Genomic DNA, 13,044 nt, shown 5'->3' with positions numbered 1-13,044 from the left:
TTGCTGCTTCAGTGCTCCTGATTTAGGTAACAGCTTGCTGAGAAATGAGCGAGAACTGAAGGAGCGAGGGAATCGTTTTGAGAAGCTGGTTTGGTCTTCTGGCCATGACACAGCAGCCCAACTGTCCTGACTTCGGTCTGCAATTGTAAAACAAAGCTAAAGTTTCCTGGCAGTTTGTTTATTTATTTCAAATTCATAATACCAGCACACACAGGGCATAACATGTGACTTCTCTGGAGCAGCAAGCCTTTTGCAAGGTATTTATTTTAGGCTTCTGTTGAACACATGAATGAACCAGCAAAAGAAAGAAATTACAATTACAACAGTGATGAGGTCGATCTTAGGGACAAAATTGTCTTGAGAGCACCCACTTAAGCGAAACTGTCACTTGTGACAACTGTGTACATTCATGGACACAGCAGGATGCAATCGATTAATGGCTCCTTTGGCTCAATGGGAGGTGGAGAGGCAGCTGTCTCTGATTTTTAGCCTTCTTGCACACCAAAGCTTTCCACCGGGGAGGGGTAAACAGGGATATTCTGACCATCCCGTAGTTTCAAGGTGACATCCTGAAGGCACCAGCTGACACAAAACAAAGCAGATTTTTAACTCGTATCAATCACTTTTAATACAATAGTAAAGTCAGCGTAGAAATAGCTGGCACAGAGAAACAAATCATTCCACACATTCATTGCTTTTAAAAATTCTCTCAAGAGCTTTAAAACTCAGTTTGCGAGCGCCAGCTTCTGAAAGCTGTTCTCCCTAACAGCATAGCACAGCCCAGATTCAAAGGTCTGGGATGCCTGTTTCCTATTTGCTGCAACTCAAATAAAATCCTAGCTCTTCTTAGATAGGACATTCCTCCCCCAACCCATTGCCTTTTTTTCCTCTCCATCCTGCGGCTACATTCCTTTGCTCCACTCCTCTCTGGCCTTGGAGCCAGACGGTGTTGCTAAGGAATTATCCTGGCTTGGAGGAGTTTGAACACTGTGTGATCGCTCAATGTGACTGCTGAAACCCTGACAGGGTACGACAGTGGTTACTCAAAGAAGGAAAACTGCATTTGTTGGAGACTGAGGGGGAGTCTTTTCCTTCCTCTAAGCTCTGCTCCAAACCCACTTCTGAGAGACTGGTCATGCTGCTTTTCCAGCTGGAAAGGACTATTATTTTGGGGTACTAAAACAGGATTTTTACAAAAGGTCCTGGTGCTTGCCCAGCTCTGCTTTTGCTGGAGTCAGTGCTGAGTACATAAAATTAGGTAATAAGGCTGCTGCACCTCTGTGCAGTGGGTCTGCAGCAGGGCTCTTTGCCCCCTCTGCTTCCACCCCCAACCCAGAACAAGCAAATTCCTCCTTTATAACCGGGTTTGAAGGAGGAACTGCTCCCTCCCCACAGCATGGCCTGGGGTCTCAGCCCTTCCCTCAGTTCACTTCAGGGCAGGCAAGTGTCCTTTTGCACGACTGGTGCCTTGGTCGCCCTCACCTCTGGACACCCTCCCTACCCCTGCACTGCCTGTGCTTGAGCGAATGCCTTTTCCTCCTGCTCCAAATGAGCTCACAGACTCCAGATTTCCCTTTTTTCAGTTGCCTTCTCTTTTATAAACAAATAAACCCCTATGGGCAGACTAAACTACTCTTGCACAGAGCACTCAACTCCCGGTGTCATGTACCTCTGTCCGTATGGGCCTGACTGCCTCCCCAGTCACCACTGGAAGAGCACACACCCATATACTGTGGAATTCCACCAGGATAGCCTGTTTACATGTTTGTTAGTCCCAGCCATTTTACTGTTAGCTCCTCGTCTGGGTGCAAGGACCTCAAGTCCTGCCTTAGCCCCACAAGCTGTACACAGGACCTTGCACACAGACGAAGTTGGTTGAGTCCAACAGATTCATCTGCCATAAATCCTCTTACAAGAAGACACTTGGTTTTGTTTTGGTTTTTTTTTTTGTTTTGGTTTTTTTTGTTTGTTTGTTTGTTTGTTTTGGTTGTGTTTTTTTTTTATCTTAAGCTTGTAGAAATTCATGGAGAGCTTTAAAAAACTTTTTAAAAAGCATTTTAAAGAAAAACTCTGAGAGATATGTATGCATTAACATAGTTCAGTACCTTGCAATCTTCAGTTATCCTTACTGTGAACATGGAATATCAGGGAACTGTTATTTCCCTAGTCTGTGAGAGGCTAAGGGGGAGTAAGGAGAGCAGAGCTGAGGCACCAGGGAAGTGATGTGTGCAAGAAAGGTGGCTGGGGACCTCCAGAGTTATCTCTGGTCACTAGGGAGGAGGCCAGGCCTGGTACTGAGTTTTTCAAGTCCCAGTCCAGTGCCTTCCTCACATCGTTTTACACTTTACTTCCTGTACTTACTCAGAAGAGAAACCCTGTAAGTCATGCTCATCGAATTATGAAAAGAAAACATTACCATATGCTGGTGGCAGCTGAGTTAAAGTTTTGTAGCTTTTTGGTTTTCAAACAGAGCTAACAGAAGTACCTAACAAGAGCTTTGCATCTAATAAAACTTAGTCTTTTGCAGTGGAAGATGGACTTTGAATTCACGTAGTAATTCCTTGTCCAGTTCTAGAAACCAGTTTACCCTTGACAAAGGAGGTTTTCAGGTTTCGGTACTACAAAACCGTAAAGTCACTTCCATACGATGTGGAATCAGAGCATTCTTCAACTATAATATATCGGTTCTAGCACTTTCTTTTTTTTAACCATAAGGACCATATTTATGAAATGAAAAAAAAAAAAAAATCCTGCATTTTGAGCTTGCCTTGCATGGCTCTGGTGTAATGTGTGATTCGCCTACTGCAATCCATACTAGACTAGAGTTAGGACTGCTGTTCAACAGCCTCTGCACCTCCGTGGGGAGGAGAATTGGGAGGGAACAATGCATTACCTTGGCTTATAGTATTTGTATGTGTACAAAGCTACAGTTTGCAGAACACACTTAACACAAAAGAATGGCTCGTGTGTTGCTCTTCTGTTGGCACTCAGAGAGATGAATTCAATATGTTTCTCAACTAATTTACATTTTAGTCATAATGATGTTAATGACCTTTCACAAGACCTTGAGACAGGAGTTTCCGCTTGCTTTGTGTGCATGATCTCAGCAACACGGATGACTAAAGCAAATATCCTGCTCTACTCTTCTCTCCTACCCCCTTCTTTCCCTGCATCTAGACATTTCTCCCGGCACCTCCCCCGGTACGCACCACTGACGGGAGTGGTCCATCTCCGAGTTAATGTAGAGGTATCCCGCTGATTTTGTTCCAGATACCGGTAACTTTATCTGCAAATGTAAAAGCATGTTAAAGATTCAGCAAAGCAAAAAGGACATTTGCTCCTTCTGCAGTTAAAGACTCAACAGCTCTTTGCCTTAAACTCTAAGTATGTTTTTCGCCGTATTTCAGAGTCTGACCAAGCTATTCTAACAGCTAACATGTGTGTGGCTACACAAGTATGTCTGTTCTGCCATGCATTAATCTCTCTCTGCTGAAAGAATGTACTGTGTTACAGCTGCAACCCCCAGGGAAAACCACTCGCTCTCTGAAATATTTATGAGCAAACACCTTTCCTTACCAGAATGCATGGTCATCCAGAGGTGACCTGCACTGTTAGAGCTTCCCATAACCATAACAAGCCATTAGGTTGAGATCCTCTGCATATGAGTCCCCTAACACACACCAAGGCAACGAGATTTTCAGTGGTGTTTGGTTTGTTTTTTTTCAGTGTTACAAATTTTATCACTCAGTTGTTGACAAACAAAGCTGGAGCTGCAGCAGTGACCATGGCCAACTTGGTCTAATGTCTGAAAAAAAAAGAATATGTTTCGGGTGTAGCATTTGCTGGTGGTGTTGCAATCACAAAGAGAAAATGCCAGGTGTTCTCCAACAGACCCAGGAGATGGGAATGTTGTGGAGTCAGTAACTTGACCTATGGTACAATGAGGATTAACCAGTTTATTTCATGGGAACATGAACGCTTAGGAGCATGAAAAAGTGGAGAAGAAAGTTGGTGGCTTGTGTCTTGGGTGAGGTCGGTAGAAGGCAGAGTTTGACTTCATCCTGAGTCACCCAAGTGACCAGCATTCTTAAACAGTGACATAAGAAAACACCAGTAGGAAAGCTAATCTTCCTTTCAGTCAGCATAAGAGACTGTGTGGGGTTTTGCACATTTTTTTCCTTAGATATGTTTCTTGGCAGAATCTATAAAACCCGGGAAACATTTTGGCACAGGGTATCACATGAGTGCAGCCTACCTGGAGCGAAATGGAAAGGAATTTTATTTGAGTTGGTTAAAGGCGGGGGTTTTATCTTGCCCTGGCAGTCCCTCTCCTTCATTGTACTGTCTGACCCATTCCTTAATGCCCTTGCTTGGTCCCCAAAATTCAGAACTACTCAACAGGAAGAACAAAATTATTCTGATGTGACAAGTTACCCCAGTGAATGACCTGGAGAGTCGTTAGGGGCGTTTTGTGTCACCAGCAAACGAGGGAAGGGCAACTAGCCCTGGATTAAGGGGTAAAAACATTGATGGAAAAGTCCTCTTCAGGCAGCAACGCTGAGTGGAGGTGGACCTGTGTTTGCAAGGTTTGCTTGGGCCCATCCCTGGGCTGACACAAGGCAGCCTTGTGCAAGACTTCACACGCAGCGCAGCATTTTCCAGTCGCTGTGTAACCCACGCGCTCAGTCTCAGGCTGGGCAGCTGTTCCCCATGACACAAACTTACAGGTGCCTTTAGAAACCACACCAACTGTGCTGTACCACAGCATAGCGGCTATAAAACTTCTCTCTGAACTTTAAAAACTAGCATGGGACATATCTGGCAGGGAAAGGGAGACAGGTGCTATTTTAAAGCTGGATCTGATACGCCTCTGAAAATGGTTTTGTGGCTTACAGTGGCAGGAGGGCTCTCGACTGGCTTGAGAGGTCCCTTGGCATTCTGAGATGTGCCCATATAGCACAACATGGAGGTGCTGCTATTGCTGTCTCTATTCTAGTAGAAATCCATTCCTCTTCCAAATCAACCAGTATCCTATTCTACTGCCTTTCAGTGTCCTCAAGTGACTCGTGAGCTTCTGATCAGGTCACCAAATCCCCTGGCTGATCTCTTGTCACCTGACATCTTGGGAAGCCACCCTGTGACACCAACCTCCCCAGCATTACCTGTGCTCTTTCTGTGTCTACGCGATTACTCCCATCTGTCAGTCGGATGTTGTGAACCTTAAGAGGGGGGGCACCCAGGGCTTCCAGGGCATCAGGATTGCTGTTCAGTTGCTCCAAAGCTTGCTGGTAATACTGGGTCCTGGCGAAACTTTCTAGGTGAGAGAAACAGGGTAGGGAGGGGACTGTTCACTTAAAATCAAAACATACCCTAAAAAAAAAAAAAATTCTCCAGACTACAACACCTTTCCCTAATTATTAATTAGGAGAACTTTGGCTAAAGGAGGAAACACACCCTTACATCAAATGTTATTCAGCTCATTTAAGTGAAAAGGGCTCTGAACATAGCCTGTTCCACACTGATATAGAGTTCAACTCATGGCTGTGTCTCCTCAGTTTTCATGTATCTGCAGGTCATCTAAAAGGAAGAAAAAGGGGGAGGGAGGAAGGCACAGGGATGAATATCTGAAATGTTCTAAGGGTAATTCAAGCATATTTTTTTTTAATAGGAGGTACATAAAATACTTGAGGAACGGAGAATATTTTGCAGACATTGATGTGGGACAGGAACAGCTGCTGCTGTGGAACCATTGCTGTGGTCTTGACCCAGCTTTTCCAAGTGGCAGCCACAAAGCTGCAACTCTACAGACAGAGGCATTCAAAGGGAAGCACAGGGAAGCACCATTAGAGTTACTGGTCAAGCAGCCACAACAGCACAGGAGATGAATGCTGCAGTGTTGGCATATGGAGGGCAATTGTGGTAAACTGCTGTTTATCAGTGCCTGGTTGCTACGTCTAGCTGTGCCGTGGGTGCCAATGGACAGCGCAGAGTTGAGAGGCTGGAAACTTGACGGCCCTCCCCTATGGTGGCAGGTATTTGCTTCTTAACAGTTTTAAGGCTCGCTTGCTGGGATTTCTAGATGTACTCATGCCAGCATAACTTCCCTCTCTTGACACCAGGAAAGGCAGAGTTAAGCCAAGAGTGTGCATTTGCAAAAATCCTACTCTGGCGACTTTGCCCTCACATTTCAAAGAGCTTAGAACAAGGTGTAAGGTTTGTTTCATAGTCTCTTTCCTGTCAGTAATAATCTTGGAGCATAAGGCAGAAGAATGCTGCCCCCTCTCCCTAATTAGAGGCATCCTCTGTGAGCAGGCAGCATCCAGTTGGCATAGAAACAGCTTTGCTGGGCTGCAGGCTGAGCTGGATCTCCCCTGCCCCTCCCCCAGACCATCTTAAGGAGCTCCAGCCAAAGGAGTTGCAGCATGCCAGCCCTTCAGTGCCTCTAGATTATGGCAAACAGCCTCCCAGACCACGTTAAAAATATACTGTGTCCATCCTGCAGGTTGGAGGGGAAATGGGTTCTAGTTTCCTGGTGCTCCTTCTCAGCTGTTCCTTGTTAGCATCTCATGCCTTAAACGTAAAACACCCAACTAACCCATTTGTTCACACAAATCTCTTGGTAGAAAAGCTGAAAGGATGCTGGAGTTGGCTGAGCAGCCTGCTTCCGTGAGAAGGGTGTGGAGGTGACGGAGAGTGAGTAGAAGTGGGATTACCTGAGTGTTTGCACAGAGACTGTGTGCGTGCAAACTTCCCTTCAGCTCAAAGAAAGGGAAGCAACTCTCTCCCGCTGCTTGCCACCAAGTTACCAGACAGCTACTCAGTGGCCACTGGTGTTGCAGCAGAGGCAGAAGTAGCCTTTGTGTTTCACCACTTTATTGATGCTAAGTGATGCAGGAACGAGCCCTGTTGACTTGCTGTATAGCAAGGGGGTGACTTCCCCATGAGATTTCTAGGTAACAATGCCGAAGTTGAAAATTAAAAAAATGTTAATGTCGTTGTTAAAGCCAGATTCAATATTTTAAAGCGTAAGGATCATATTTCTGTCATGTACTCCAGAGCTTGAGGGCATGAGCTACCTAAAATTAAATCCTGCTTTCCAGCCTTGTCTGATTTATTATTAATATGTGTAAAATGAAGGGGAGGTTTCGGAGCTTATCTGAAGGCTCGAGAAACAGGCTTGGCTACACTTTCCTGGCAACATCCTCTGATATAAGGGTAGGTGAAAAGCAATAGCCTTTGATAGCACCAACAAGGGAGAGGCATAGGGCCAAGAGGCCTACAGCACCCCCTGAGAGAGAGGCAAAGCCTATTTCTGTTCTGATGCTAAATATCTAGAAGCTGTTTTAGAGAAAGGAAACATCTATCACTTGGACTAGTAATTTGGATTCTTGGCCAGAGATGTGAACCAGCTAGAGATGTCTATAAACAGCAATGTCACCTGTCTAGATTTTCTCTCCTTGTCCTGGTCTTCTCAGTGCTGATGCTCTTATCTATCCCTCATTCAGGAGAAAGTAATGATGTCTTAGCATTTCACAGGTGCTGTTGTGTTTAAGGGCCAGCACCACTTAGAGATTTACAGATAAAACTGCTAGACATTGATACCTTCTCGCAGATGGTCCTTTTTTACTGCCCGGTTATAAAATCTCAGTGAAGAAATGAAACCTGTATTACTGGCTAAGCTTTCGCTTCACCCTCAGGAAACCCCCAAAAACCAGACTTTCTTCTGACCACAACAGCTTGCTTCCTATGCAATATTTGCCTCTGGAAATGCATGCAGCGGGGCTTGGAAGAGCAAAAGCCCCGGGGATGAACAAAGCAGAGCCCACAGAGGCAGAACCCAGAGGCTCAGCCGCACTTCCCTTGACTTCATCTGCTTTTCACATCTTGCATGCTGCTATATATATTCCCTGCTACACAAAAGCCAGTGAAAGGGGCAGATGAGAAGTGAGGTTGCTAACAGCAGCAAGACTTACTTTGCATAAGATTATACATCACGATGCATCCGCCACCACTGAACAGTCCCATGAAAACAGCCATTTGCTGCAGTTTTTTTAGAGAAGCTGGCATTTTTCCTCCCTGAAAAGAGAAAGGGAAGACATTTGTTGTAAAAGAAGAAAGCCAAAGGGTTACTTCTCCCCCTCCTCCTCTTTCCCAAAAGCCCTTTCCAACCAGGCCTGAATGAAAGTGCAGTGCACAGGCATTGGGCTCTTGCTTGCTGGGGCCCCACCGTTGGCCCAGAAGGAAGGGCAGTGAGAACAGAGCAAACTGGGAACCCAGCTGGGTTGAATGTTTTTATTCAATTTCCTTTAGTGATGCCACCACTTCACTAATTGCTGAGAAAGAAAATGACCTCCCCGGTGTGGCCGGGGGCCAGTGCGGTGGCATTGTCGCGGGGGCTGCCGGTGCCCGTGCGCTCATTCGCACACTGCGAGCATTCAGGCTCTGGGGGCCAGATTTCTCTCTCGAGTAAACTCCTCTAAAGTAAACATGCTCGAGGCAGGGATGGATTTGGCCCGGAGTCTTAAGGGACAGAGCCAAGCCAGCGCCGTGCCAGCAAAGATAATGGAGCCAGGGTGTGTGTATTCTGTTGTGTCATTTTTTTTCCCAAGCCGTGGATAAACAGGAAGGCTCTTGCAAGCTATTTTTCTCCCTTCCTGCACCCCCTAGCCCAAACTTGCCCCGTTAATGAGTCACAATTTTGGCATTTGAATGTATGACCCAGCAGAATGAGAAACACCTCTGAGAAAGTCAACCTACCAAACATTTCCACCGTTTGAGTAAGAGGGGGACTGTGTGACCTGAGGAGCCTGAGCTAATGTTCCTGCTCACAGCAGGTTAGTAGGATTCACGCTGAGTCGTCAGTGGGGGAGTAGCATGTTGCTTCAGGCTGTGGCAGGATGGGACTTGAACGAGAGCGTCTAAGTATCAACTTATGCTCTTGATGCTCCTGCAGCTGGGATGGGAGAGAGGACTGGTTTTGACAACAATTTAAAAAAATCACATTAGCAAAAAGCTGCTCTTTTCAAATAGGCACATAAACATATGAATAACTGGGGTAACTGTTTGGGATTTCTAATCCCAAACACTTGTCACATGATGGTGTGACTAAATGTTACACTCAGCGAGAGAGCTGGTTAATAAACCAAGGCCCAAACCAGCTACAGAAATGTGACCTGGGCAAGGTCGTTTGAGTCCTGCTGTGAAAACCACCTCTAGCATCCCTCAGGTGTGTGTTAGTCAGGTATTGTTCAGTCGGCAACCACAGTTTAGAGAGGGTGGAGAGGCAAATGTCAGGACTTCTTCCCATCGTGGCCGGGTCAGGGTGACATTGGCAGCCTCCCTCTGCTCACCACTCTGCTGACAATGCCCATAAGCTGCCTCTTGTATGCTCTAGCCTGAGGAAAACTGAGTGCAACTCAAGTATAAATTTCATGTAGTGCTCTGTCGGCACTAGCATGTAATTGTAAAGCATTCCTCAGGTGAATGCTTTCCTTGTGAACTAGTTCCCTTGATTTTTAAGAATTCCAAATATTTAAGTTTACTGTTTAATTTACTTCAGATTTGTGGATCACTAGTAGTGGTAGAAATACAAAGGGGCACGTGGGTGCTACATCTATTTTATGTCCCAAAATGCCCAAATTGTGCCATTGGTACAGTCCTCTTCCTCCTGATTTGTTTCTCTGATGAGTTTTCTTCATTGCTTCCCCTGAGGAAATGGAGGGGCATGAGAAGTTGCAGCAGAGGAAATACAAGTGTGGTTTTACAGAGAAACAGCAGTAGCTGTTTCACAAGGGTAGTGAGAGCTTTCTGCTTGCACGCTTGTGTTTGCAACTTTCCTTAAATCCCTGCAAAATCTGATTAATAACCGAGTTTCTTGTAAGATTCATCTGGCCAAGAGGAGGATCTGAGACCAACACCACATAACAGGGAGGGAGGGGAAAAAAAACCCGTGGTAAATCTGGAGGGAGGATCAGATATAACAGGTTGTGACCTGCGGCATTTGTTTTTGCCCCTTCCAAAGTTGTGGCCAGGCAAAATTTGCTTTCTGTGATGAAATTCAGGGTAATTGAATGCAAATGTCTGGGGGTGGGGGTGCTGCTGGCAGTTTGCTGAGTAAGAGTGGGAAGACACGGAGCTCTTGCACCAGTGAGACCAGTGAGGAGGTTCTGGCCGAGGCTCAGGGGACCTGACTAGTAAACAACGGAAATTAGAGGCTCTGCAACTCGCTGTCAGTGGGTTTGAGGTTTGTTAGGTCCCACGCTCTGCTTGCACCCAAACAAGGGAGATGGATGGAAAGCAGGAAGAGCTTTGTGTTGATCAGTCACATGCTCACACAGAATCTCATCCCCACCGCTGTCGTGCTGAGACAGTGACATGTGGCCAGGGAGTTTGGCTGCTGAGAAACAGTGATCCCATTACTCACTCCTGCCCCATGCAGCACCTGGCTGATCCCGATGTGCTGCCTCTGCCCGCAGAGGTCATCTGTTGCTGGTCCTGGTGAGGCAGAAATGTGGAGGGCTGAGGTGTGCCCAAGGTCCTCTTTATGTAATAGGGAGAACATCTTCTTTGCTTGCTTTTGGTCACAGTGGGAAGCCCACGGGCTGGACCACCCCGTCCCCTGGCTAGACCTTGATGCTCTCCTCTCTCTTGTTTCTCAGCTGTTTTCCCAAGCCAGTCCTATGACAGCACACTGTGGGAAGAGGTTGGTTCAGAGCTCGGTGTTTTAACAAGCCTCTCAAGACTTTGCAAACCTTCTCACTGATCCCACAATTCCCTGTCAACCTCCAAAGCCAAGGACAGAAGTGTCCTTGGAGCCCAGTGCATCCCTTACAGGAGGGCTGCTACTTCCCTTCCCTGCCGTCCTGGTCCCTGGTGGAATGGATGCTTGGATATTACATCTTTTGGCACACAGCTGCTGATGACTTCTGAATGGTGACAGTGGAGATGCTGATGGTGTCAGCTTGTGGAAGGCCAAAATGCAGTAAGGATCTGTTGTATGCAAGGACCCATCACTTGGATTTCTGTCCTATGGCCAACTGTGTTTGTTGCTCCAATCTGCTACTGAAGTGCTGTAGAGGTGGCTCACTGGGGAAGGGAAGCAGAGGCATGCCCAGAGGCATGCTTCCTGTCCTGAGCACTTCTGAAAATTTCTTACAGCCTTGCAAAGTGTAGAGGCTCTCAGAGGGAAGGACCAAACCCCCTCCACTTCATTTGCCACAAAGGGTAACTGTAAGACAATGCATTTGGAAGAATCTTGCAGATACAGGGGCAATTGCCTCCTAAGGAGGGAAGTTCATGTTGCTATCTGTGGTGGAGATCTCCCCTCAGAACCTGTTATACCACTAAAAAAGTATGCATGTCAATTGGTGGAAAAACAGATTTCTTCACAGCCGGTAATTAAAAAAGCACAGTTTCCAAGCCACGCTGTTCTGGAGACATCTTTTCCTCCACTTCATATGCAGTGGTAAGAAAGATTAAGTGGAGATTAGCACACACAGAAACACTTAACCTACAGTCACCAAGAGAAGAAACATTAAATCATAATAAGTAGTGTTCTCAAAAAAATAACTAATAAAGAGCAGAGCATCATAGTAACGGTAATGCTCACTTTGTGTCTTGAAAATAGTAAGGTATGGAGGAGAAGGTAGTATTCAGGATTGACTTTGAACCTGAGAGGGACTCAGGCAGTTAAAGAGACTTAGTGAACCCAGAGAGGTAGAAGACTCCCAGGGTCACATGTGAAATGGTGAGTTACTGTAACAATAAAGGCTGTTTCTAATTAGACTTTGTTTTCTCCACAGAGGATCTTCTAAAAATAGGCTGGCCTTTAGAGAGTCTCCCTTATTTTCGCAAATTTGAATTTTCTGTCTGGTCTCTGAAATTTATGTGGCAGAGGTTCGTCTCAGGCACCTCCATCAAAGGCGGGTAGTGGTGAAGCAAGGGCATTTTCACCAAGCCTCAAACATTAATTTTATTTTCCTCAGAACTGAGCAAGGAAGCTGCAGGGTCTATAGGGAAGGCATTTTCTCCTCCTTCTCCTCCTCCCAACATTACCAAGCTCCCCCAGCATCTCCAGTTTCTGGGTCATATCACAGACCAAACAGTAAACAATGATATTGCTCTGAAATAAGAGAGAATTAACTTGGTCCATGCAAACTCATTGTGATCACTGGTGGCTAACTCGATCTGGGCAAATACAATATAGTGCCAGGCCACCAAGGCAAGCAACTGAGAGCCTTTAAACTACCTTGAACCACGGTAGTCCTGAGGTATTGACACTAAATACATGTGGAAAAGACTGCAATTAAATTAAGATAGATAGACCTGAGCATCTAACTTCAAAGCTGGAACTGTTGCCTGACCCTTCTGCAACGAAAAGATCCCCTTGGGCTGGTGGGATTTGAATTGGTCCTAGGTCCAGGTTTTCTGCAAGCCACCCAGGAAGTCACAGAAGATGAGGGGAATGTCAGGCAAACCACACACGAGTGCACACTTGTATTTCACATTCTTGCTCTCCTGCCCATCCATTGATCTTGTAAGATCCATAAGGCATCTGGGTGTATGCCAATTTCTACACAAATAGCATGCCAGACAATATTTTAGAGACGTCTTGACACTCACTGCCTACAAAATACTTTCATCAGTACTGTCACCAAAAACAGGACAGTATAGCAGGAGTGTTTTGACAGGATTTCAGCATATTTTAGTCCCCTTTTTTCATAGAAATAGTCTCAACATACTATTTACCTCATTTCTGAGAAGTAACAGCACAAATTTTACCCCTGCCAGCATGTTCAGAAACACCAAAGTCTTGTGTATGAACTGCTTTCACCCAAACCCTCAGAAACTTGTAGGAAAGAAGTTTGCTTAATTCACAGTCAACCCAAAAGTCAGAGTAATACTTTTTTTTTATTTTTTCTTCCCTATGTGATTCTTCTTCAGATGCACTGAAAATGCATATTTTGGCATTTAGGGAGGTAAAACACCTTTTCAGCCGGCTTTGAAATGGTCCCTCCCAGGGTCTCCTTGTGGATCGGTTCCTAG

At 45.7% G+C, this 13,044-nt stretch overlaps 1 protein-coding gene across 2 annotated transcripts in view; it reads right to left on the bottom strand.

Annotated features, from left to right (window-relative positions):
• Nucleotides 1-229: 229 nt before the first annotated feature.
• LOC114066666 (cytochrome c oxidase assembly factor 1 homolog) overlaps nucleotides 230-13,044 on the bottom strand; it is a 50,804-nt gene continuing 37,989 nt past the window's right edge. For both annotated transcript variants that reach the window (XM_027901505.1, XM_027901506.1), the window contains 4 exons: nucleotides 7,974-8,076; nucleotides 5,163-5,314; nucleotides 3,210-3,286; nucleotides 230-582 (listed from right to left, as the gene is read on the bottom strand). In XM_027901505.1, coding sequence (XP_027757306.1) covers nucleotides 486-582; nucleotides 3,210-3,286; nucleotides 5,163-5,314; nucleotides 7,974-8,067 — 420 coding nt within the window. In that variant the 5' untranslated portion in view covers nucleotides 8,068-8,076 and the 3' untranslated portion in view covers nucleotides 230-485. The remainder of the gene's footprint in view (nucleotides 583-3,209; nucleotides 3,287-5,162; nucleotides 5,315-7,973; nucleotides 8,077-13,044) is intronic.

The sequence above is a fragment of the Empidonax traillii genome, unplaced genomic scaffold (genome assembly GCF_003031625.1).
Source record: "Empidonax traillii isolate 1590-97213 ecotype Southwest subspecies unplaced genomic scaffold, ASM303162v1 scaffold793:size290412, whole genome shotgun sequence".
NCBI lineage: Eukaryota > Metazoa > Chordata > Aves > Passeriformes > Tyrannidae > Empidonax > Empidonax traillii.
Note: the sequence above shows the minus strand (reverse complement) of the source record. Positions and strands in the feature narration are given on the sequence as shown.